General features: G+C 46.8%; 1 protein-coding gene across 2 annotated transcripts; it reads right to left on the reverse strand.

Moving 5' to 3' along the window:
* Window positions 1–23,758, reverse strand: IL10RB (interleukin 10 receptor subunit beta). Of its 2 annotated transcripts, XM_019730208.2 has the most exons (7): window positions 23,575–23,755; window positions 22,063–22,186; window positions 18,531–18,688; window positions 15,071–15,237; window positions 11,499–11,646; window positions 6,249–6,409; window positions 1–706 (listed from the first exon to the last, which is right to left on the reverse strand). In XM_019730208.2, exons 1-7 carry the CDS (start codon window positions 23,621–23,623, stop codon window positions 533–535), a joined length of 981 nt encoding a protein of 326 aa, XP_019585767.1. In that variant the 5' UTR covers window positions 23,624–23,755; the 3' UTR covers window positions 1–532. The 2 variants fall into 2 exon arrangements, with proteins under 2 accessions (XP_019585767.1, XP_074182036.1); XM_074325935.1 differs by lacking the exons at window positions 1–706; window positions 6,249–6,409 and adding an exon at window positions 6,427–6,638 and having other exon boundaries at window positions 23,575–23,758.
* Between the last annotated feature and the right edge of the window lie 1,790 nt (window positions 23,759–25,548).

The raw sequence follows: 25,548 nt of genomic DNA on the forward strand, positions 1-25,548 counted from the left end.
TTAAATAGAGAATAAAGTTTTAGTAGAGCACCAGCACGATATGAAACAGGTACAGGTAGAGAAACAAAACCCAATCGAAACATCCCTGAGGATCCAGACAGCTTGCAGTCTGTACAGCGTTTTTCTGACCACCGTTGAGGGGAGGTTATTTTTTGGATCAGTCTATTGGCAGTCTGGTGGGATTTTACAGCTCCATTTTTACTCCTCCTTTGAAATATTTTTATTTCTCACAATTAAAATCTGCCTTATATTAGTGAGCATAAGAGGCTGAAAATTATGCCGTCAGTGGTCAACTATTTTGTAATCATTAAGGTCTTTATAAAGTAGCAAGTTCCCAAGATGGAGTATTTTTGCCAAGTGAGCCTTTAAAATTTAGCTCTTCGGTTGTTTAGACATGGTCCCAGCATCTGCGAGTCTTACTGGGGCTTGCTCAGGTGGTCTCGGTCCTCACTTGTTGCTCTGATCACCCTAGAGGCAGCCGTGAGAAGTAGGGGGTCGCTGAGTCCAGCAGAGTGGGCTCCCTCCTCAGAGACTAGCACGAGGGCAAGTCCTGCCCAGCAGGGGCCCGGAGGCTGCAGCTGTCCACAGGCTGCTGGCTGCTTTCAGAGACTTCTGTGATGACACTCAGTTTGTCAAAAACTTCACTCTCATCAGAGAGCGGGAAGGAGAAAAACAGAAGCTTACTGTGATGAGGGTGGCCCAAAAACTGCAGGAGGAAAAAAAAGAAAGTCAATTATCAAATTTTCCCTGAAATTTTTACCTTTGGGCTACAAAGATTTTATACAGAATTCATGGCTGGAAAACGCTGTTAAAAAAAAAAAGTGACAATAATAATATGAGAGTTCCTCAAAAAATTAAAAGTAGAATTACCATCTGATCCAACAATTCCATTTCATGGTAGATCCCCAGCAGAAATGAAAGCAGGGTCTCAAAGAGATACTGTGCACTCATGTTCACAGCAGCCTTATTCCCAACAGCCGAAGGGTGGAAACAGCCCAAGTGTCCATCGATGGATGGATGGATAACCAAAGTATGGTCTGTGCACACAATTAATTATTCAGCCTTAAAAAGGGAGGAGATTCTGATACATGTCACATGCATGAACACTGAGCACATGCTCAGTGAACTAAGCCAGACACAAAAGGTCAAATAGTGTATATTCCACGTAGATGAGGGACCTAAAATAGTCAAAGTCATAGACAGAAAGTAGAACGGTGGTTTCCAGGGGCTGGGGGAAGTTGGGGATGGGGATTGACTATTTAATGAGTGCAGAGTTTCTGTCTGGGGTGATGAGCAATTTCTGGAGATGGGTGGTGGTGATGGTTGCACAACAATCTGACTATACTTAATGCCACTGGCCTGTAAATGTCAAAATGGTTAAGACAGCACATTTTATGTTATGTGTATTTTACCACAATTCTAAAAAAAGCAACAACAAATCTGCAGCTCATTTTCTAAGTGACTGTGGGTCAACTGGGAGGGAAATGTTTAGGCCGGTCGTGCTGCTGTGGCACTGACACAGCCTGGCTGTCATTTTTAGGAAGCAGGGATGTCGCAGGCATGGGATAAATGTGTCTTGAAATAACCAACAGAATCTCCCATGCATCCTCAGGCTGAGTTAGGGGGCCCTCTTGGGTGCTCCCAGCATCCTATGTGTCCCTCAGTTTCAGCCCTCCGTCCTGCACTGTCCGGTATGGTAGCCACGGGTCACCTGCGGCTACAGACCACTAGAAATGTAGCGAGTCCGAATCAACCTGTGCGCTAAGTGCAAAATACATACCAGAGTCTGAAGACTTTGTGTGAAAAAAGAATGTAAATATTTCCATCATTTCTTAAAAGACTGATGACATGTTGAAACATTTTGGATATATTGGGTTATAGAAAATATATTAAAATTAATTCCACCTGTTCCTTTTTCTTAAAAAATGTGGCTATTAGCCAATTGAAAACATACATGGCTCACGCGGGGTTTCTGTCTCTCACGTTTTATGGACACTGACTCCTCACGGTTTGTCTCTCCCAGTCGTTGGGGCTAGTCAGGCAGGGACCACCATCTAACCATCCTTGTCTCTCCAACTCTTTGAACAATGAAGATGAACTTATGTTTCCTGAAATATCTGATTTCACGTTCTCCATTTTTTATCCCTGTAGGCCAACAATGCTCTTAAAGTGTTGAAATGTTTTTTTTTTTTTAAGGAGGGCACAGCTCACAGTGGCCCATGCGGGGATCGAACCGGCAACCTTAGTGTTATTAGCACCACGCTCTCACCAACTGAGCTAACCGGCCACCCCAAAGAGTTGAATTTTTAACCTGTCCTTTCCAGCCTTTTATTCCTAGTTCCATCTCAAATTCATCCCTCTACTCCCTAATTTTTAATATAACCTCTACACTCCACCCTTTGCTACGATTTAATCTCCTGGCGTGGACTTGCAGGCTGTCTCCCCTGGGTTCTGACCAGCTGATGGAAGGGAGGGGGAGGGGCAAAGAGGAATTATGTCCATATCCCTGTTGGGCAAAGGATGAGGCGGTGGTTGGGGGCGGGGAGGGAGAACCTCTCCAAATCCTCAGATCCAGTGGATTCATAAGAACAGACTAGAAGCTACCCTTGCTTCTCCTGGGAAATGGGGAGAGGAGAGAAGAACACAAGAAGATACGCTAAACCTCAAGAAAGCAAGTGTCAGGCTGGTCTCCCAGCTGGACACACACACAGAAACTGGTGGACGGCTCAATATACCCGTGTTGGATAAATCTCACTGTTGCTTTTTCCCATCCGCAGCAAATCTCCCCAACTCATAATTTTTCTCTGGGCCATGGTTCATGGATTTTCTACATTATGAGTCAAACTGGAGAATTTCACGTGAGGACCCTGATCTGCTCATAGTTCCTTCGTCCTCCCTCCTCTGGCCCGTTCTCCCTCCAGCAGCCTCGCCCGTACTCGTCTGATATTTTGGGGCTGGCTCTGCAGTCTCCGAGCCTTGGAGGTGAGAGCTCACGCCCATGGTCCCTTCATACTATGCTTTGATTTGCATGTCGCCCCATCTGTCCTTTCCTGTCTACCGGTCTCTTTGATGGTGAAGCCAGAAGCAAAAATAGCAGGCAAATAGGTGTAGTTCCTCTTGGTGCTCCAAGAGCAAAACACTTCCTACTGAGAGCAAAGGGCCGCCTCTCTTTGTTTTTCCTGCTGCAAATGTGGTTTCTCAAATTTCACGTTTGGAAGATTCTTGGCTCGTCCTGGGGCTGCACTGTTGCTGGCACTCTTGTCAGAAGGTCCTTGCCACTTGGAAACATATGCCTTGAGCCATGTGTCCCAGCTCTCCCTTCATGGTGAAGGTGCTGGCTCCCTAGCTCCCAGGAGCACTGGAGCTGGAACACTCACAGAGAGGTCCCTCTCCAGAAATTGTCCTCCTTGGGAGGAAGCTGCCTCGGCCAGGGGTACGTGTCCTTCCCAGGGGTATGTATCAGCCGATTGACTGGTGTGGGGACAAGGTGTGACATCAGCTCTCAAGAGCATAGGTGAACAGGACCAGAAGAGCAAGAAGTGACAAGGCCTTGGTAAGATACATGCACTGTGGAGGGTGGGTAACTCACCCTGTGAAGAGTCAGGGACCTGCCACATCAGCGAAGTTTTAGGGGTCCCGTGGAGTAGGGCATGGCAGGACATCCTCTCCAAAGTAAGGACCGATTATCGTGTCTCACCCCTGCCACTGCTATGAAGGCAGCAATACGCTAGACGGTGTCTTTGGGTTCTAGAGGCAGCATGTTCCACCCCAAGGAACACGACTCCACTGTGCGGACAGAGTGACACAGAAGGCTGCCCCCCTGAGGGCCCCCCCCGCCGAGCAGGAAAGGGCCCTGCAGAAAGGACCGGCTATGGAGCAAGCTGCCCTGGCTACATGGTACGCTGGCTGATGCAGGGGTACAAGGCCTGGCCTTAGTTACCATGACAACACGGTACTTGAACCCCTAGGACCTGGCAGATCCTTGACAGGTCTATGGTGGAGAAAGACGCTGTGTGGAGTTGATGGCAGATCCGAGAGGAGAGTCACAATGCACATCACATAGTCCCAGGGCAGGCAGTGACATCTGCTCTAGACAATGGGACCCTCTGTGAAAATCAGGTCCTGGAGTGCTATGGGGACCTGGCAGAGACAGGGCCTGTGGTCACGGGACCCCAGGTGACACCACCCGCAGTGACCATCGTGAGGCCTGTCAGACCCACCAAAGGGGGTCACAGGGCCCAGAGGCAGGTGGCCTGGCCTCCCATGCCATCTACCCCTGCTGTACCAGGAGGTCGCCTCTGCTCACACCATGACCATGCAGGGGGATGGGTCCTACGACCAGCTGAACAAGGAGGAAAAGAACAAGTGTGGTTCACAGAGAGGTGGAAGTGGCATACGGGCGCAACCAAAACGGCCTGCTGCAGCACTGGAGTCCCAACCAGGGGGCCTGAAGGGCGGAGTGGTGAGGAGACAGCCTTCCACTGGCAGACAGGTGGCGGGACGAGTGACCCACCTGGGGAACGGGCGCTCCCGGGTCGTGTAATCTTAGGCTCTGTCCATCTAAAGCAGGCTCAAATCCATGGCCCATGAGTTAAGAATGGATTTAGAATTTTAAATCATTACGCTTAAGTGGTTATGTAATATCTACATAGTATCACAATTCTGCCTCTTAGCTGCAAAGCCTAAAATATTTGCTGTCTGGCTCTTTTAAAACCAGTTTGCTGATATCGGGTCCAGAGGGTTCCCAGAGGGAGAGAGTTTCACCAGGGCACACAGTAGGAATCCTGTTCGACTTGAAATGATGGCTGCCACCTCCTCATGACAGCCTCCTCATGCCAAGAAACTAGCCGGCAAAGAACAGAGCCACCACCCTGGTCATCAAAGGGAGAAAAGGCTGCTGTTCCGTAACGGGGGGCACTTGAGTCATCGGGCGTCCCATGGTGTCCCCAGCCCAGTTCTGACGCGAGTGGTGAAGTGCAGTAGCCACGGGCCGCGAAGGCGCAGGCCTGGCAGAGCGGAGGGGCTGGGTCACCCAATCAGGTCAGCAGAGGCTACTGGTGGCAGAGAGGTCTGTACAAGGGACAGCAGAGCAGCTGGACCCTGAGTGTGTGTGACCTGTGCTCCTGAGACCCACAGCAGCGGTGGGGCTGGCACTTGTTCCACTCACCCTTCTCTTGTAACTTCCCAGGGAGAAGAGATGGGCTGCCACCCGGGAGGAGCCGCTCTAGCGGGTCCAGTGGGACAAGGGGTGGACTGTAGTGGGTGCTGTGATGAGGCCCCCAGTCCTCCTCAGGGAGGAGACACCCACTCCCTAGGTGCTGGGAGCACTGTTTGCTAGAGTCTCGCAGTGGAATGTCTCCCCAGGACGATCGTTTGGTTTTGCCCCCTTCCTGGGGGTAGCCCACATCTGGCCCAGGGTTAATGCAGGGTGCACAGGCCCTCTTGCCTCAGCTTGGCACACCCTGAAAGGGCCATCCTGGCTCCAGAGCCCCCCTGGGATTGGCTGAGGCCTCTGTTGTGACTGCCTCGCAGCTCAACCTCTCTGTCCCCTCACCACCCTGCTGCCCTCCCACTCGTAGAGGTATTACTCCCCACTTAGCCTTCTGAATACACATCTCCATCTTAGAGTCTGTTTCCCGGCAAATGAGACTCCAGATAGGTTCTTTGGGGGCTGGGCGTGGCATGTTTTCGTTTTGAAGTGTTGGTGGACATTCAGAATTTCACTCCCAGGGCCTCTGCAGTCGCTACCCAGGCACGTCCTTTGTTCTTTCTTAACCTTTTGAAAACAGCTTTCCTAAATTCTATGACATACATCCCATAATTTCAGTCACTCTCAGCTAACCCCAAACTGAAAACACACCTGTCCTGCCTCCCATCTCTCCTCTGGCTGTTCGCTGGCACTTAGCTTAGCATTTTCTCTCTTACTCTGAGCTCTGCTTTTTCTCTTCTTGTCCCAGAACCATCATCACCTTGGCTCCCTGATGACCTGGGGCGTTAGGCAGGGAAGGTCAGAGAGGGAATGATGTCCCAGTTGGAGGGAGAGCTTCTGGAACAAACCTTTGCCTCCTCTTTTAGGGCTGTCCCATGACCACAGAGGTGCCTGCATCGGGCACCAGGAAACGGACCAGCATGCAAGACACGGGTCATTCTCTGGGAAAACACGCTGGCCTGGATTAGCGGCCTGGACTTAAAGGGAGAACTCCTTCCAATCAGGGTTTCCAACCCACACAGGCTCCCCCACCACCTACCTCTTTTAGGTGCTGGGGAAGCGAGTTCCTAGGGCAGAAGGTGTACTTGGTCTTCTTGTAGACGTACCAGAGCAGGGCGAAACAGCCAAGGAGAAGCAGGCAGGCCGCACACACCAAGGCTGTGAGGACCATGGCGATGATGATCCAGGACGGGGATGAGTCTGCAGGGAGGACGGGGGAGGGGTCACACTCTTGTCGCACACAGACTGGGTCACGGTGACCTTAACACTGTTTCCACCATCACGATCCAATGGCAATCCCCGAAAACAGGGCCCATACGTTCCTCTCAGAAGGTGTGAGGAAACACAGCAGCTGTCTGAGGATTCAGAGATTTCCAACAAGTTTCACCCCTTTCCTGGCTTCTTCCAAGTTTGGTTTCTGGCATGATGGCTGATACGCACAGAAAGAACAATAGCATGAACTCTGATCCACTTTCCCTACTCGCAGGGTAGGCAGTGAGGGGTCTCCCGTTCTGGATAAATCTCTTCTACCTAGAAGCAGAAAACGGGACTCCTCTGGGCCCCAGAGCCCCAGTTAAACACAAGCACTATAGCGCTTTGTGCTGAGAACTGCTAAAGCTCTCGGCACAGATAATTCCACAGAAACACCTGCACTCAGACACCCAAACTCTAGCATGGCTTCCAGCAGCTGGAGGCCACGCTGCTGGGCGACGCAGCGTCCTCTTAAGAGCCTGTCTGGAAAAACTCAAGGGCTGCCAAAAGAACTTTCTATTTGTCCCACCAACATCTGACCTTCCTTTCTTAGAACATTTACTATAAAATGAGTGAGTCCTTCCTCTGTCCCTGAGATGTGTATGAATCTCCTACAACCCAGGACTGTCTTTCTCAAGGACCCAAAAGCCATCCTGTAAAATGTAATAAGGTAGGAGTGGCCTGTCTCCCAGTCTCTGTGGGAGGGCACAGCCTACCTTGATAAATGCCAGTTAGCATTAGACACAGATGGTCTACTCGCACTGACCTTGACCCACGTTCTCACTGGCTTTTTTACTTCCCTGACTGTGCTTTTCCTTTACCCTCCCCATTCTTCCTGTAAAATGCTCAGTTAGCTCTTTCCCTTCCTGAAGCCCTTACTAAGTGAAATCTGTTCTCCCACTTTAACTAATGTCCCGCTGTATCTTTGACAGTATCCAGGATGTCACCCAGGTCCTTTGTGGTCCTAGCTCCTCTGGTTCAATACTAGGTCCCTTTTCCAGTGCCCTGGTCACCTAACTTGCCTATGCCCAACCCCTGGCAACCAGCACCATCCTCCAGATCAAAACCCAAAGCATTTGGTGCTGAGAGAGGCCAGGAGAACAAACCCTGCCCTTTCAGAACACGTCATTTCCAGGGGACCGTTTGTGGGGGCAATGTCAATTTCTACATACACAGGGCAGATCAATACCTGAAACAGCAAATGCTCCTAGATCTACATTAGCTGCAGCCACTGCTGGCCTCTCCCAGCACTTAGCAAAGGGCTCACAGACATTCCTTAAATATCTGGTAATGGAGGTGCGTCTGTAAGGCGGGGCGGAGGCTGGGAGGGGCCTGCCGCATCTCCTCTCTGCCTCCCTTCCTCCCACGTCATGCTTTAATTCACTCTGGCAGTGACCTCCTAGTCTTTCCAGCTTGTGATTTCAGAGGACCTCCTTTTCCAAGTTCCTCTATGAGTTCTTGTTTCATTTATTAGAATTAAAGGGTGGTGCCTTCTAATCCACGCTTGCAACATGTGCAAAGCACACATGTGCTTTCTTGGTGAATGCAGGGTCACGTGCAGTGAGCTGGCTGGAGTGGCCCCAGGCTATGCCCTAGCAGACAAGAGGAAGTTGACCTGGGATCTGACATCCCAGCTCTTGAGGAAGTTCCAGCATCCACATCCATCTGTCCTTTTTAATATTTCAATAGTCTCTAAGTGGCAATGCATCAGAATCGCTTGTTAAATGCTGATGGCTGGGCCCACCCTGGCACTGCTGGTGACATTGTGACGAGCCCCTGGAGGCCAGCACTGGGGTCTCCTTGCATCTCCAGCCAGGCCATCATAGCATCTTAGACAAGGACAGTCCATAAGCATACCTGGTTGATGCTGACAAAATTCAAAAGATGCTTTTGTGACTCAGCCCAAGGGAGAAGAGAGGAAGGAGAGAGGAAGTGTCCTTTAGACAGGCTGCGAACTGTCAGACACTCTATTAATCGATACCCTCTGCGTAAAGCTTTCTAGCTTGTGTCAGTTCCATGCTGTCAGGCAGACCACCTTCCTCTGTTTTACCCACAGACATCATGCCTTTGCTCACCTATGGAATTAATCTGCAGGGAGTTAATTACAGGGAAGATAACCTGGGCTTCGACCAGCCTGTGTTCTGTCATTTACTAGCTGAGCAACTTTCACCTCTCTGAACCTTCATTTTCTAGTCTGTAAAAAGGGAGAAGATCCTTAGAAGGCTCTCACTGAAAACGTGTTGTGAGGTTGAGATGAGATTATTCTGTTTAAGCAAACCTAAAATGATGTTTGCTGAAAGCCATTTTTCAATGGGTCATACTTTCATAACCCATTTCACGTAGATTTTTATCACGTAGTGGGTGATCATTTATAGCCACAAAATATTAAAAAAAAATTTTCTTTTTGGTCCAATTGTATGCCTCATATTGTGTGTCGTGATATAAACCTTTAGAAATACTAAACGATGTGATTCTAATGGTATCGTTATTAATAACAGTAAAGACATATAACTTGTACTAAGGGCTTTCTCTGTGTCGGATATTGTTCTGAGTCCTCCCAACCCCTACATACGGCGGCAACATTTTATTCCACCCATTTTGCAAATGAGGCAGCTGAGGCTCAGGGTGGTTCAGGACTTGCCCCGTGCCACATGTTAGGTTGGCATTCACAGTGGGGAAGGACAGGATACGGGGATACTTGGGCATGCTCTCCAGGCTTTGGGACAGCAGACAGCAAATGTTTAGAGGAAGGCGTGGTTCCAAGGCCAGGGAGTCCAGTGATTCAAATGAAAGGGGGGCTCCAGGGGACAGAATTCTGAGTTAAGTACAAGTGACTCAAGAAAGGAATAAAATGAGAAAAAAACGTAGAGAAGGCCTGTGAAGATAACTTGTGGCACATATAATACAGGGTGTTTTTTTTTTCTTTAAAGGTGTTGTTGAGAGGCTCAGCCAGCTCAGGCATGGAGGAAGGCACTCACGTAGGTCCCCTCAGCCACAGACCCCTCCAGAGGCAAGCCACGGAAATGGGGCTACAGACAAAGAAAGGAGTGTGCTAAGTGAATTCCCTCCAGAGACACAGCAAGACTTCTCAGCTTCTCTGTGGCTTTGCAGTCCTGAGAAAACTGGCTAATACACTTGCAGAACAGCTCGGATGACACTGCAGAGAGCATGTGCCTGGGAGAGGTAAAAGAATCCTGGATTCAGGCAAACAATTTGTGCCTTTACAAAAGAAGAGGAAAAAAACCCCAAGAAGATTCAGGAAACTACAGGCCAGGAAGCTTGATGCTGACCTCCGGAAAACATATGAACATTCCAGAATGGATAATGAAGTGGTTAATTACATACCCTTAAGAAAGATCAGAATGATAACTAAACATGATAACATTAGGGGGGTGGCCTGTTGGCTCAGTTGGTTAGAGCACAGTGCTGGTAGCACCAAGGTTGCCGGTTCGATCCCTGCATGGGCCACTGTGAGCTGTGCCCTCCTTAAAAATAAATAAATAAAATAAACACGATAACATTAGGGCACCAGGAAGAAATTAGCTCAAAGTTGCTGCCTTTCCTTTTTCGGACTGGATTACTTGTTGGTAAATTACGACATATTATGGGCTGGTATTTCCCAAGCCGTGTTCCTTAGAAGGCTAATCCTCCAAGGTCCTGAAAGATCAAATATGCTAAAAATGCTAATATACAGGGTGACTTTTCTGAGAGGGAAATACAGTGCACCGTCATTTCCAAGCATACCTGTCTACAGGGCTCTTACTCTGAGACACGAGCTACTCAGAGAACACAGCGGGGGCAACGCTGCGCCTGGCCCTGGGTGTCGATTTCAGCTGGCATTTGCCAAAGTCTCTCACAAGGACTTTGTGTTCAATAGAACGAAACAGCTTACATAACAGGACGCCACATTCAGATGGACTGGTGGCCAGTAAGCAAGTGGTTAAGCAGTCTAAAGGAAGGTGTGTGCTGGAACACTCCGACGGTGTAAACAACAGGCTGCTAAGGATCCTGAAGCTCTTCCTAGCAAATCCGGAGATGAGACAGAGCAAAACTGGGCGAGAAATGTGTTCGATGACAAAAACCAACATGCAAGAAGCACTTGATAAACCACAATGGCGAATCAATGCACACGCAGCGTTGCAATTTTCACAGACCTGCACAGTGACACCGAATATGAAAACACTGCTTTCATTCAGAGGGAATTCTTTTCTTTCCTCGGATTTCTGTGGCCCCCAGCTGAATGCCTTGCACCCAGAAGCGCCTTGGTGAATTAAAATGGCCAGGAGTGGCCCCACTTGCATTCATCCTCCCATAGTCTGAGCTGGCTGAGCCTCTCAACATCGTTAATGAATAAAAAGGCCTCTCATTTGTGTGCAGACATCCAGGCCATGAGATTTTGTCACCTTGGATGCAACTGCAATGCGTCTGCATGTAAATAATCACAGTCTCCAGGCTAACTGGTACCCTTCCGTCTTTCTCTTTTCCTCCTTTGTTTTCTCTTAAGAAACACCAAGTATGGAGGCAGCCTGCCAGATGCGGTGGCCCACGTCATATGTGAAGGAGTGCTGAGGTCCCAGGACTGTATTTGACGATGGACTCTGAAACAAGCAGCGCTTGCTGAGGAGTGACAGGGTTTCTAAATGCCTCCTTCCTGTCATGTGTCTGAAGGAAGTGGAGATGTGCAGCCTGGGAAGGAAAGGCTTCTGGGGGGTGGGGGTGGGGGCAGTGACGGAGCCCGACCTCTGCTGGGTGCTCTCCGTAGGGCGGATGAGACTTGCTTCAGGGACAGAATGAGCACAGCAGAGGTGGGCGCACAGAGACAGACCTCAGCTCCGCGGACGTAAGACGTGTCCCTCCAGCCCTCTGGTCTGAGTGAACTTGCCGCCTCACAAGCCCATCAGTCAGGGCTGAACTGGGTGGGAGTTTGCTCGAAGTGGTGATTTCTGAGGAGCCTTGCAACCCCCACACCCGGGCGTTTATAAAGCTACTTAACATGCTCAGAGGAGGAAAATTACAGACGCTGCATCTCAACACTCACCGTCATTGACGGTCTGCTCACAGACAGGCTCACTCCATTCCCCGGTTTTGTTTCGATCAGTAAGAAACCCTTGAACTTGAACACAGTAAGTTGTCCATGGCTCAAGATTTCTGAGGACCTCAAAGTCATACTGAGTAGTGACTGGATGCTAGTAACGAAGACAAAAATAAGAACATGTCTCAGGAGTGAAGGGACACTCTCACCCTCATCCCCCCCCCCCCCCCATCGGTTATAATCTTTACTTCAGGCTCAAAATAGGAAGATGAAAGAACGAGGCATGACTCCCTGGTCATTTCAGGGGTCCCATTTTAAGGGATGGGGCAAGGACTGTGGTCCTGACAAACCATCTTATTTCTTGAATTCTCTCATTTAAATGACATACAAACCACCCCACTTCTTTTTGAAAAACAGATAAACTAGTTGCATGGGTTGAATTGTACCCCTCCCCCCAAAATTCCTATGTTGAAATCCTAACCCTGTAGGACCTTAGAGAGTGATTCAGTTGGAGATAGGGTCTTTATAGAGGTGATCAAGTTAAAATGAGGTCCTTAGGGGACCTAATCCAGCATGACTGATGTCCTTATAAGAAGAGGAAATTTGGACAAAGGCACACATACAGGGAGGATTCTGTGTGAAGATGTAGGCAGAGATGCAGGCAGAGATCAGCGTGCTGCCCAGGAACCAGAGTTCCAGCAGCCACCGGAAGCCAGGAGAAAGGCCAGCCCTGCTAACACCTTATCTCGGATCCCTAGCTTCCAGAACCCTGAGGCAATACAGTCGCCCAGCTCGTGGCATTTTGTTACAGCAGCCTGAGCTAATACATTGGTCATCTACAGTAAGACTCAATGAGATTTTTCTAAGTCAAGAGCACGTTCCTGACTCTGGCTGTCTGGGGTTCTCGTCTGACTCACTTCTGCACCTGTGTACCTGGGTTGCCTTCCTCCAGTGGCCACCTCACCTCGAGGGTGCACACCACAGCCTGCCTCTGATGAGAGCATCCCTGCCTCATCTTAGTTTAACCTAAGTATCAAATACCATCATTGATGATCTGTTTCTGAATTTGAGAAACCAAAATAGTTTCCAGGGAAATGAAGGGAATCAGGAGTATATACTACTTGTATTTCCATCAGGGTTGTAATTTTCTTATAGAAGGGTCCTATGCAAAGTTTGCTTTAGGAACAGGAACTTCAATAGAAAGTGAGCACACACTTTTTTTACTCTTGTAATCGATTACTTTCCTTTTGGGGCTGGGTTTGTTGACATCTTGTCTATATTCCTTCATTGTATGAGAAGCTAAATTCATTGAGGTTAAGAATTGGATTATACCAACTGACCACATGAAGAGTATGGTATAACTTCCAATAATTAAAAACAAAATAAAACCCCAAAGTCCAGGCTTTCGTTTCTAGAAATCCAATACCTCTAAAACCTTACAATGCTCTGTTTTCAAAGACTAAACTCAGAGGCTGACCCATAAGGGGCAGGCAGGGAAGAAAGCAGCACAGATGTGATGGGACCTGCTCCAGTCCCCTCTAATTGCTCCCCCAACCCATCCCCACCCCCTTCTGGTTTTATCTTATCCACTTCTCCCATCAGGAAGCAATAGAATTTGCAAAAGTCTTTTATGCTATCAGTTTCAGGATCTAGTATGACACCCTCTCAGAAACATTTGCATTCTAAAAGAGAACCATACTGTCATTCCTTTTGGACTGCTATGGCGGAAGACCACAGACTGGCTGTCTTATAATCATTTATTTCGCACAGTACTGGGGGCTGGAAGTCCACAATCAAGGTACCAGCAGATCTGGTGTCTCCTGAGGGCCTACTTTCCGGCCCATAGCTGCAGTCCTCTCGCTGTGTTCTCACATGGAAGAAGTGGCGAGGGAGCTTCCTGGGGTCTCTTTTGTAAAGGCAGGAATCTCATCTATGAGGGCTCTACCCTCATGACCTAATCAGCTCCCAAAGGCCCCACCTCCTAATACCATCACATTAGGGATTAGGTTTCAACACAGGACTTTGGGGTGGGGGACACAAACATTCAGTCTATAGCACTTACAAACCAGTAATGCAGGCACCGGTAAGGAGCTGGGGAGCAGACAGCCTTTCCAACACTCAGCATGTCACACCAAAGGCTGCCACACACGGGCTGAGGGACTGGACAAATGTGCAACCAGATGACTGTTCTGTGGGCATGCTCTAGATAAGCAGCTAAAGATAAGCTGCGTTTTGTGTTTCATGCTTGGTGCAGGGGGCACTCAGACATAGTAACTGTGGAATCAAATCCTTAGAGTGCATTGATAACTCCTTGAGTGGGTCCATCTGTCTTTAGTTTTGCCTCCCAGAGCTTAGCAGACAGCTGCATGTGATACGTACCCATAAAGCACATTATTCTATATTGCTTTCTAGGCTTACATTTCCTGGGGTCTTGACCATAAGCAAAATCATCTATTCTGTGAAGAAGGCAGATATCTTACGCCATTTAATGTAGCATTTTCTGAGGGAAAATGTTAACCTGAGATTCTTTTGGGCTATGCAATATGTACATATAAGTTTAATTACATTCCTAAGACAATACACATGAGTGACCCTTTCCTCCAAACTCTTGAGAATTAAGTGATAATTTCAAAATTTAATGTAGAAGAGATAGCACATATGTAAGTTGGCTGATAAAACATATACGTAAGTCAGTTTAGGACCACAGAAGGCATTCAGCTCAGAAGCACTAAGTATAAAAATGAAATTTGATCAAGGATGAATGAAAATAACCTTAACGTGTCTCCGTAAGGGGAAAGGACCTCGTGTACTGACCACATACATTGGCCAGGCAATGAGACAAGTTTATATTTTTCATTATATCATTGAACTCTCCAGTAATCCTATGAAATACATTGTTATCCCCACTTCATTAACGAAGTGGGTTATTATGCTCATTCTGCAGAGATGACGAAGCTGTGGCCAAGCATGTGACCAGAGTCACACAGTGGCAGGGGCAACATTCAAACTACGTCTTTCCACTCCCAGCCATGTTTTCAAAGGAATTATTCCCTGAAAAGGAGGAGAGTAATGGGGAAAAGTGGGGTCAAACAGGTAAAATGTGACACTGTTCATCCAGTATCCAGGGGTAGGGCTCCCTGACCACGAATTTGACTATTCTGCGGTGGATGTGGACATAGGGTACAGGCCATGGAACAGGAGTCAGTCAGCTGATCACCACATTTGGCTGACTCCAAGTTCCCCAGCCAACTGCTGAGTCAGCTCTGCCTTCTCCTGCAACTTCCCTTCGGGGAAAGAAAGGCCTGTTCTCAGGGCACCAGCATTTTGGAAGTCAGCTCTGCACATTTCCCTGGGTCTGGGAAGCATGAGCCAGAGATGCTGGTCATCTGTCAGATTGGGAAACTCTGGCGCTCAGATGACCAGGTCTTAGATCCTCTGGACCTTAAGGTGCTGCCACCTTGCAAGACCCTGACTAGATGGCTTCCTGGCCTCCTCTCTCCATTGTCCTGGCTTCAGACCAATAGTGAGCAAAGAAAAGGGAGCCTATATTTGAAATACGTATGATTTGCCAAGCTTACCTTTTCATCAGAGCCATTCTTCCAATATTGCACATTATAAACCCATGAGTTATAAATATTCCTCATGGTCCATGTTTCATGTTCCTTCGCAATTTTAGGGGCTAAGAAACGTATATGTAAAGAATTAGCAAGTGCTTCTACTTGCATTCCAGGAGGTCCAATAATGGCTAAGTATGAGAACAAAGCAAAATGACAATCAAATATCACATTTTAAAAACGTCAACATTTATTTTTCGTAACTGTGCAGACCAATTGGTCTACAGAAGTACTCTATTTGATATACCATTGCTATGATGTTGGTTGACATGGCTAATGAGGATTTTGCTATTTAAAAAAATAATAATCTGATAACCTTTGCCTTTATTAATCATTTTTGTCCATTTATGTTTATTGTGATTTTTGATATATTTGAAATTATTCCAAGTACATTATTTTGTGTTTTCTATAAAGACTTTTTTTTTCTTTCTTTTTGGCTATTTCCTCTCTTCTCTTTTCTTTCCATTAGTTTGAATTTTCTTTATTTCCTTTGCTGGGCTGGAAACTAAAGATGGTATTTCTATTATTTTTAATGTTTAGCATATACAATTAACCACACACATTTTCCAACAAAGTCTGAAGCTGTTCCCTTCCAAATGCTCTTTTACTAGATATTCATGTGGGTGGCCCCTTCACTTCATCTGGATCTCAGCTCAAATGCCACCTCCTCGGAGCGACTGTCTCTTACCACCGGATGTAAAGAGCAGCTCCCATCACTTCCTGCCCTGGTAACTTGCTTTATTTTCTTCAGAGTCATAGTCACTATCTGTCATAAAACATGTATCTGTTTATTATCTGTCTTCCCCACTAGAATGTATGGTCCACGAGGGGAGGGATTTTGGCCTTGTTCATTGCTGTAGCTTCAGCACTAAGAATGGGCTTCGTACACAGCAAGTACTCAATAATAACTGCAGAATGAATAATAGATGGCTCTGGGCAATGGTGCCGTTTGAGTTCTTTCCTGTATTCTTCTCTAGCTGCTGTGACTTTTTGTGGGGCTGCTAATGGGCCTGCTTTTTGCATTCTACCCTGTTTCTAATCTGCGGGTAGCTGAAAACCAGATAAAAAAAATTATTAGCTATTTCTCCAAAGCAAATATAAATAGGTTCCACATGATATCTTGAAGCATTTTCCTATCATATAAACTTCGAGAGGCAAATATCCAACATGGGGTAGTTGTTGCTAAGAGCACGGATGCATGAGCCTCATTTGAATCCTGCTCGGACACTCTTTACCTGTGTGACCTTGGGCAAGCTGCTTATCTATTTTATTTCAGTTTGTAAAGGGAACTTCCAAAATAGGATTCTCTAAAATAGGATTCGGAACTAGTCAAGACCTGTTAGTGAGCAATCACAGGAGCAGAAACCTGTACTATGTTTTGGAGACTTGACTAGTGTTAAGCTGTTTGTACTTTTTCATGGTCACTTTTTCTTCGTTTTAATAAAGATACCTTTAGAAAAGATAATGTAACTTTGATAATTTCTCACTCCAGAAATAAGAGTTGTTTGCCCAAGCCTGGGACAGAACTGAGAAAGGGCAGAAGGGCATCCTAGCTACGTTCCCTACCAGGGTGGGCAAAACTGTAGGAGCCACCGGGGTCAAGAGCAGGGGAAAGATACAAAGGCCGCTCCCCACACAGAGACAATCTAATGCTTCTCTCTATCTACTCCTTAGAACAGGGGTGTCAAAACTTTTTTTCAACGATTTTTACCAAGGGTCATATGCGGTAAAATACACAAACAGCCGGGCCACTCACTGGAGGTGAAGTACGTATTGCGTCACCTGGTTCATTTAAGTAAACTAAATATATTTTTGGAATTTGCTGCGGGCCAATTAACAATGGATTGCGGACCGCAGTGGGCCCGCAGGCCGCAGTTTTGACACCCCTGCCTTAGACACTTGCCCTTGAGTTTTGTTAATAAGGTTCTTTTGACGCCTTATCCTCTTATTTTCTCTACTGCTATGTAGGGGTTTAATTACTTTTCAATTCCTGATATTCTAATTATGTTCATTCCATGACCTCTGGTGGGTCCCCAGGACCCTCCAGATCTAACCTGGGAACATTTTCGTTTGATGCTTACCAGCCAGCCTGCCCCAACACATCTGCCATTAGCTGTATCCGTCCCTCTGTCCTTCATTCTGAGCAAGCTGGCTGTCTGCACCTGGGCTTCCTGTCTCCACACCTGCCCAGAATACCTTTATTCTTCTGCCTATCACGTCACATTTCCTTAAGTTATAATTCCAAACTGCCTTCCCCCCGGAAAATGTACTACAGTCATGTACCGCACAACCGCACGTCCGTCAGCGATGGGCCACATGCATGATGGTGGCCCCATAAGATTGTAATGGAGCCTAAAAACCCCTTTCACCTCACATCCTAACCGCCTGGCACAGAGCAGCGCATGACGCATGTGGTGGTAGTGATGCTGGTGTAAACACACCTGCTGAGCTGCCAGTCGTATAAAGTACAGCACGTACAACCACGTACAGTGCCTAATACGTGATAATGATAATAAATGACTATGTTACTGGTGTATGTACCTACTGTGCTATACATTTGACCGTTACTTTAGAGTGTATTGTTGCTACCTATAAAAGAGTTTGCTATAAAACAGCGTGTTGCTCCAGCAGCAGCTTCACACTGCACATCTCCTCTTTACCGCACGTCTCGACTGCATCATTTTCTCTTGTGCTTGATTTGATCTCGTGTTATTTTGTAGACTTAGTGTAGCCTGTGTAGTGTTTACAAAGTCTACAGTTGAGTACAGAAACGGCCTAGGCCTTCACATTCACTCACCACTCACTCACTGACTCACCCAGAGCAGAACTTCCAGTCCTGCAAGCTCCATTCGTGCTATGAGCCCCGTGCAGGTGAACCATTTTTACCTTTTATACTGTATTACTTTACCTTCTCTATGTTTAGATACACAAATACCACTGTATTACAATTGCCTACAGTATTCAGTACGGTAACAGGCCTGTACCCTGGGAGCAATAAGCTATCCACACAGTCTAGGTGTGCAGTCGGCTATGCCATCTAGGTTTGCGTAAGTGAACTTGATGACGTTCGCACAACAATGAAATCACCGAATGATGCATTTCTCAGAACGTATCCCCGTCGTTAAGCAGCACATGACTGTACATTAATCATTCCAGTTCTTCTCATTAACACTGGCCCCAATTCATTCTCACCCTCAAGACACTAAAGTTATTAAATCATATATTTAATTATCTTATTGACTTAATGCGTATCCTTTCCTGTCTCTCCCATGAACTTAAGGCCACGGCCCTCTTTATCATATATTCCCTATGCTCCTTGTACCACGCCACCCACTTTATGGGCATTCAAAGAACTGTTGCTGATGGGAAAACCAAGGGGATAAAACCCGAGGCATGATGATGACATTATAACAAAGTGACTTACTGTCATCCACAGGACAGAAGGTGATGTATACCCAGTCTGAATATTCATCTGCAAGTTCAGCCCTGACTCGCAAGGTGTGGTCACCATACTTGGAAAGATTGGAGAAGTCACATTCCATCAAGGCAGTACTTGTGCACGTATCCTGGAAGTTCCTATAACTATATAATCAGAAAAAGAAAATCATGAGAGCTCTAACTCCAGTCTCTCTAAGGCTGACTGGAGCTTTATTCCCCCTGCTACCAAAGGATAATGGATGATAACAAGAGAAAAATAAAGCAAATTCTTAATCATCACTTTTGATGCATCATCTATGAGCATTTTCTAAACTGTGCCCCACGGGACGTTGATGATCCTTGAGATATCGTAAGACATTTCAAAAATAATCTGTTCCATGGTCAAACAATTTGGGGCAAAAACTGGGTTAAACATAAACAGGTATCTGTCTTCTTCACAACAGAACTTCTCAGAAACGTTCATGTCCTCATGAGCACGTGCCACTCCAAAAAGGGGTTGAGTGTTCAACATATTTGACCAAGAAAGCTTCCTCTCTTGATTATGTATGTCTGAGGGCAGTGGGACATGTTTTGTGCAATAACTGATACACACAGATTAGCCGAAATAAGTATATTACAATGATTTCAAATAATGTCCTATAAATGACGATGTTGCAATCACCCAGGAAAAATTATAAAACAATTTGTTGACCTCAGATCTCTAGTCCCAACACCAACCACGGAAGGAAGGGTGGCAGAAACGTAAAGTGGAAGAAGAAAAGCGATGTTTGGGAATCCAGACAGGTACATTAACCTCACCACAGCCTGAAGAGGTCTGATTAGCTCCAACCTGACATAAGAAAACTCAGGCTCTTGTCTTGCAAAAAGTGAGGACTTTGACTGGTTTCTCAGTACACTTTCTGTCTTGGTGTCAAAGCCAATAGGGCTGTCCTTAGAGTTTACAATAAAAGTGATGGTGATAAAAAGATTAACAGCTAACACTTCTGAGTAATAGGTGTCCGAGTTGGTGCTAAGTGTTTTATCAGTATCATCTCACTGAATTTTCACAACCCCGGGAGGGTAGAACTGAAATCACTTCTATTTTATAGATGAGGCACAGGTATGGAGAACCTAAGAAACTTGCCCAACTGAACTCAGGTCTTTTTGACTCTGGAGCTCATGGTCTTCGGCACCACACCACACCTGGGCACCTTCTTAGCGAAGCCCAGAACAATCTCTTGCAAAAAGGAGGTAGAGATGATTAGGCTCATACGATTTTAAAATCTGCTTTTTTCACTTAATGCACCACAAATATTTCGCCAATTAGTCACCTCTTCATGGCTGCCTAACATCCCGCCATTTGGAAAATCCAGGGGTCATTTCATGAAGGCGATTTTCTCACATGTGGCCAGTTACTTCATTTAAACTAATGCAGCGATTGGCTGGAGGACAGAGTATTTCAAAAGTTTTGCAATAACTACTCTTTCACTAGATCAGCTTTATCGCATTTAAAAATATTTTTCTTCCTATGAAATAGGTACGATGACCCATTCCCTATATTCACACCTAATTTGTTTTAGATGTTTCCATATAAAATCACCAACACATCCTCTGAAATGATCCTTCTCTGGTCACCCCTACTTAAAGCGAATACTTAACAGAGTTTGTGCGATGCCACAGCTCAGGCTAAAGTCTTCTTTTTTTCGTCTGTTTTATTTTTACTTTTTATTTTATTTTTTAAAGTATTTTTTTAAAAATCCTTTGTTTCCTTTTTTCCCCCCAGGCTAAATTCTAAACAAATGTTTTACAGAGCCATGAAAGAGTAATCAGATTTTTCAGGATCAAATTTCTTCCCCAAGGACACATCCAGCATGTATTTTGCTCTCCCCAGTACATGCCATTCTTGGTCTGTACTTCTTTGCTGAGGAGACCTGGAACCCAGGCACTGATTCTGGGTTATTGGGAAATCACTGGGAACTCTCATCTAAAGAGATGGACGCCCCGAACCAAAGAGCTCTACTATAAGTGCAAAAAACTGAACAATAAAAATAAACTACAGGGGGGAGAAGAGATAGAGAGAGAAGGAAGTTCATTTTCCACAGTGAAATCTCTAGAGCTATCAAGACTAAGTGGAGAAAACAGAGGTGAAATTATAAAACCAATCAGTGCTAGAAAACACACCACAGGAAAGAAATAAGTTGTAGAATGACTCTTAAGTCCTCGGGAAAACTGACAAAAGTGGAATATGGACTATTGATAAGATAAAAGTATTGTATCAATGTTAAGCTGCCAGTTTTGATGACTGGTGATGTAAAAGATTATCCTTGCTCTTATGAAATACACAATGAAATGTTAAGGGACAAAGGGCATGATGTATGAGAGAAGGAGAAAATGTGGTGACCCTTAAAAATTGGTGAATTTGGATATAAGCTGTTAGGAAGTTCTTTGTATTGTACTTGAAATTTTGAAAAGTTCTGCTAGCTTGGAATTATTCTGAACTAAAAAGTTTTTTTAAAAAAAGGAAACAAGGACTATTTTATTCATCTTTCTACTTCTTCTTTGACTTAGCAGGCCTTAAATATGCTTAAAAAAATGAAAGCTGGATGAAAAGGAGTGTGGGATTAATGGAATCCAGGACCCACGTTTTCTCCTGCTCCACTGAAGGAATTACCTATGTATGTATGTTTCTGAGTCACATTGGAAGCAGGTGACCTCCCACTGCTGTTTGCACCTGGCATAAAAATGTGTCACCTGCAGTCTAGCCTATGGCCTATGACGTCAGATTGCTAAGGGAGGGTTGGCACAGAGAAAAACTGATAGGCAGGACAGGTACGGGGAGGTCAGAGCAACACTTAGATAATCGTGTTGGGTGTCACACATCCTTCCTTCGTAAGCCTCTGATGTTTTCAGAGAACAGAGCGTTTAATAGCAGTAACTGTCTTACCTTCAATATCAGGACATAGACACAATCACTGAGCACCCACTATACAAATTACCTGTACCCCACAGCACTGGGGCCTGCTGTTACAATTTATTGGAGGGGGTGGATGGTAAAACGGCAAGGGCCTTCCTGACTCGGCATACCTCAGTTTTCCTCAGTGGCTTCCACCTGTTTGTATACTGCTGACTTCTATCAACAGTACTGTAATCACTGGAAATGATAGTTTTCTCTGTCAGTTTCAGTGACAGTTTTCTCTTAAACAATTGTGACAAACCCGGTATGTTCGCTTTGCAGTAGGCTACCAGTGTGGGCAATGACATCCACGTCCAGGTGATTAAATGTCTGCATCTACCACTGTCCCTACGATCATCAAACCATGAACCATCATAGCAAGAAAAAGTAAAAAGAATTTGATTTGTGTGTTTTCAGAGAACAGAGTTTTCACAGGAATTCCCCGGACAGAAAGAAAAGGGCTAGCAAGGAGGCTCCCCGTGGGCTGTCCTGGTCACGTGGGTAACAGCAGTCAGATTTTCTCCTGTGGCCCAGCCCAGGGCCACCATCCTCAGGCACCTTCCTACCAAGAGCACCCTAGCCTCACCTTAGGTGCTGAGCTGTGAAAGTCAGATTCCCGTTGGGAGAAGCAGGCGACTCCCATTGTAGAATGTTCCGGAAATTAACTGAATTCATTCTGACGTTTTCAGGAGGAGGCACCATTCCTAACGCTGTAAAAATAAAGGGAAAAACTTTGCAACTTTTTTCCTCAGAAAGGTGGTCCAAGAAAATGACCATATCCAATACTTGGGTCTCCCCTAAGGCTCCATGTCTTCAAATGGGTACACGGGTGAGGGAGAGACAGTCACACAGTTGTGTTAGTTGTGAGCCTGGATTTTGCTTTAAGAGCAAGGAGAAGAAATTGTTGCGGGATGTGGGGATGGAGAGCAAGAGCGAAGTGGATTTGGGTGGTGGACCATTTGGGTGTGTGTGTGTGGGGGGCGGTGTAGATGGAGTTTAGATACATTTCCAGAGGTAGAAATTTCTGTCACATTTGGTGTTGAGAATTAGAACTTAATCTCCATTCCTGGCTTAAGCACCTGATGCCTTAGACTGTGGCTGGGAGCAGGGAAAGCAAGAATCCCACTTTATTTGTATTAGATTTGAGATGATGGAGAGGTATGCAAGAAACGTCAAGGACATTTGGACAGCTGACAATGAGCCTGAGGCACAGGGATCAGATCTGAGCTAGAGACATAAATAAGTCCGTGTTTCCCTGAAAATAAGACCTAGCCGGACCATCAGCTCTACTGTGTCTTTTGGAACAAAAATTAATATAAGACCCGGTATTATATTGTATTATATTATATTAGACCCAGTATTATATTATTATATATGATATGACCAGGTCTTATATTAATTTTTGCTCCAAAAGACACATTAGCGCTGATGGTGCGGCTACGTCTTATTTTCGGGGAAACACCGTTTTAAAACCTTTTAATAGAATATGTCAGACATACACAAAGGCAGAGAGACTAGTATCAAAACCACCACTGTCCATCACCCAGCGAGTGCCAAGAGAAACAGAAATTTGCGTCGCGGGCCTATGGCTGGTATTTAATGCCGGGGTTCTGCTGATCCCACCCAAAGGGATGGTGTCGGGGAAGGAGCGATGAGGGCTCGGCGTGAACTTGGCTGTGCAGAGATCCGGTAGAAGTGGCGGGAGGGGTGAGCCATCAGTGTTTGAATCTGGGCAGGTAATTTAGAGGCGAGCAGAAAAGGTTTCACTGGACTTAGAACTCAGAAGCCACAACAGAGCTGTGGAGTTGAGGGGGCAGAATTCAGATGTTGGGGTGCTAAGGACTGAATGGGAGGCCCTGGAGGCCGACCGGGCACTTAGTCGCTTCCAGTGTGCCTACGGGGTCCGCTCAGGGGTCACCCTGTCCCACTGCTGTCCCGCGTCGCAGCCGAGCCTCCTGGTTCCCAAGCGCACCTCCCGCCGGGACGCGGCGCGGATTGGGGTCCAGGTCCCCGTGCAGGCAGCCTGGCCCAGGCAGGCCTGCGGCGCACGGCGCGGGCCCGGAGACAACCCGGCGCCCACTCCCCGCAGACCCCTCACCTGACATCAAGAGGCAACTGCCCAGCAAGCTCTGGAGGCTGCGCGCCATGACCGCGCCGGGAACCCGGGAGGGCGCTCGGGGAGGGGGTCGCCGGCGGGCGCCGGGCACACCCCCGTTTGCCCCGCTTCGCGCCACGAAACAGGCTTGCCCAGCCCCGAGGACGCTTCCGGGAGCCGGCGGGGGGGGAGGGGGCGGAGGGCGTGGCTATCCTGTGCCCCACCCGCTCCTTCGCTTGCGCTGGTTCCCCGGTCCTCCCGCGTCCCCGCGAGCCCAGCGAGAGAGGCCGGTGTCACGGGCTTGGCAGGGGGTGACGCGGAGGAGGAAGGAGAGCTTGCTCCTCCCCCCGCGTGCGTGGACAACACCAATGGTAAAACAGGTTTCGAAACTGTTGGTACAGTGTCCCGATTTGGGGGCCACCCCCGCCAACATTAAATGTATGCTTTGAAAGTTTCCCTTAAGTTAAATACACTACAACACCATCCCAGGGGTTCTAGCTGGATGGTGGAATTATGGGTGGTGGCAGTTTTTCTCTACACCCGTCAATACTGTGTTGCCCGTTTTCTCCAACGAACCAGCACAGCCTCCAAAATCCCCACCCCGCAAATAAGCTAATTTTAAAGCACTCCATCCAGTTTGATAGGGTCTTCTTTACCCCGCCCCCAGGGATACACATGAAACCAAGTCATTTATTTGGCAATAACTCGTTTCTCTCACCAGGCTGCCCGGAGAGGTTTAATTTCCTCTTTTTAAACTTGAGCAGTGGTGAGGACGGAAAACCCAACGCAGGGTAAGTACTGGGGCTGCCTGATGTCTGACGCTCCAACGCTCCACGTGCACGCGAGCACCGCGGGCGGAAGGTTCCTTTGGCCTCTGCAGCCCACCGCACAGAAATAGAGGAAGTTTTGTGCAATCTTAGAGATTCCAGCAGAACCACAAATCTGCTGCGTGTGTACTCTGATGAGAAACAACTCTGAAGACACTACCAGGTTTGTATTAAAAAGCATGTCTTTATTACCCTTTAACAATCTCCAGCCCCACGCTGCCATAAAAGGTTATCCCAAAAGATCACTGTGGAGATCTTTCAAAATATGGTAGATGCAGTCACAGGCAGAGAAATGGACTATGTATATGATCAAGTCCCTTGCCTAAGGAATTTCATTAAATAACACTACCCCTCTCACAGCCCTCTCCTTTGAGATACTTTAGGGCAATTATAAAAATAATCTGTTCAAAGTCCTTGAGCTAGGACTCATTTTTGTTTTTCCCCTTTTGAATGGATCCAGAAGGAAGGTCTGAGAACCCTGCCCTTGGGGTGGGGTGGGGGGGAGGGATACCTTTCATTCACCCCAGAAGCCCCTCAGGGTGGCAGCTCCTCCACCAGCGTCGTTATTCCTGTATTTTCTAATATTTCTCCTACCATCATATGAGCTTGGAGATTACCGAGTCTAATCTCATTTCACAAGTGAAGAAACTGAGGCTCAGAGAGGCTAAGCAAAGTGCTCAGAGTCACACAGTGAAATGGAGGCAGTCATTCTGAATCCCGGTCCTTGTTTTTTGCTATTGATATTCTAGAATTCTCCCTCCCACCCCCACCCATTCACAGGAACTGTAGTCACATGTAGGACATTTGGAATCAGCATACATAGCACTTCTTGACTTGTTAAAGATGACCTCTAGGAGGTTATTTCTTCCGAAGACCTTGAAATACTTTTGCATTTGTCTCACTTGCTTTTTAAAACATCTTAAAATATGGACTGAGCTTCTATCCCTCTCCCTCATGCAAATGTTTGTTTCCTCTATTAGGTACCTGCCTGACACTAGAATTAACGTGTGCGAGTCTGTCTTCCTCACTCAGATTGAGGAGGGCCTGGACGAGGAGCCAAGTCAACTTCTCAGAATGTAGGCCACAGAATGACACCTGGGAGCTGCCCAAGACTTGGCTGGACCTCTCCTACTTCCAAAAGGAACATGTG

The sequence above is a fragment of the Rhinolophus sinicus genome, linkage group LG01 (genome assembly GCF_036562045.2).
Source record: "Rhinolophus sinicus isolate RSC01 linkage group LG01, ASM3656204v1, whole genome shotgun sequence".
Lineage (NCBI taxonomy): Eukaryota > Metazoa > Chordata > Mammalia > Chiroptera > Rhinolophidae > Rhinolophus > Rhinolophus sinicus.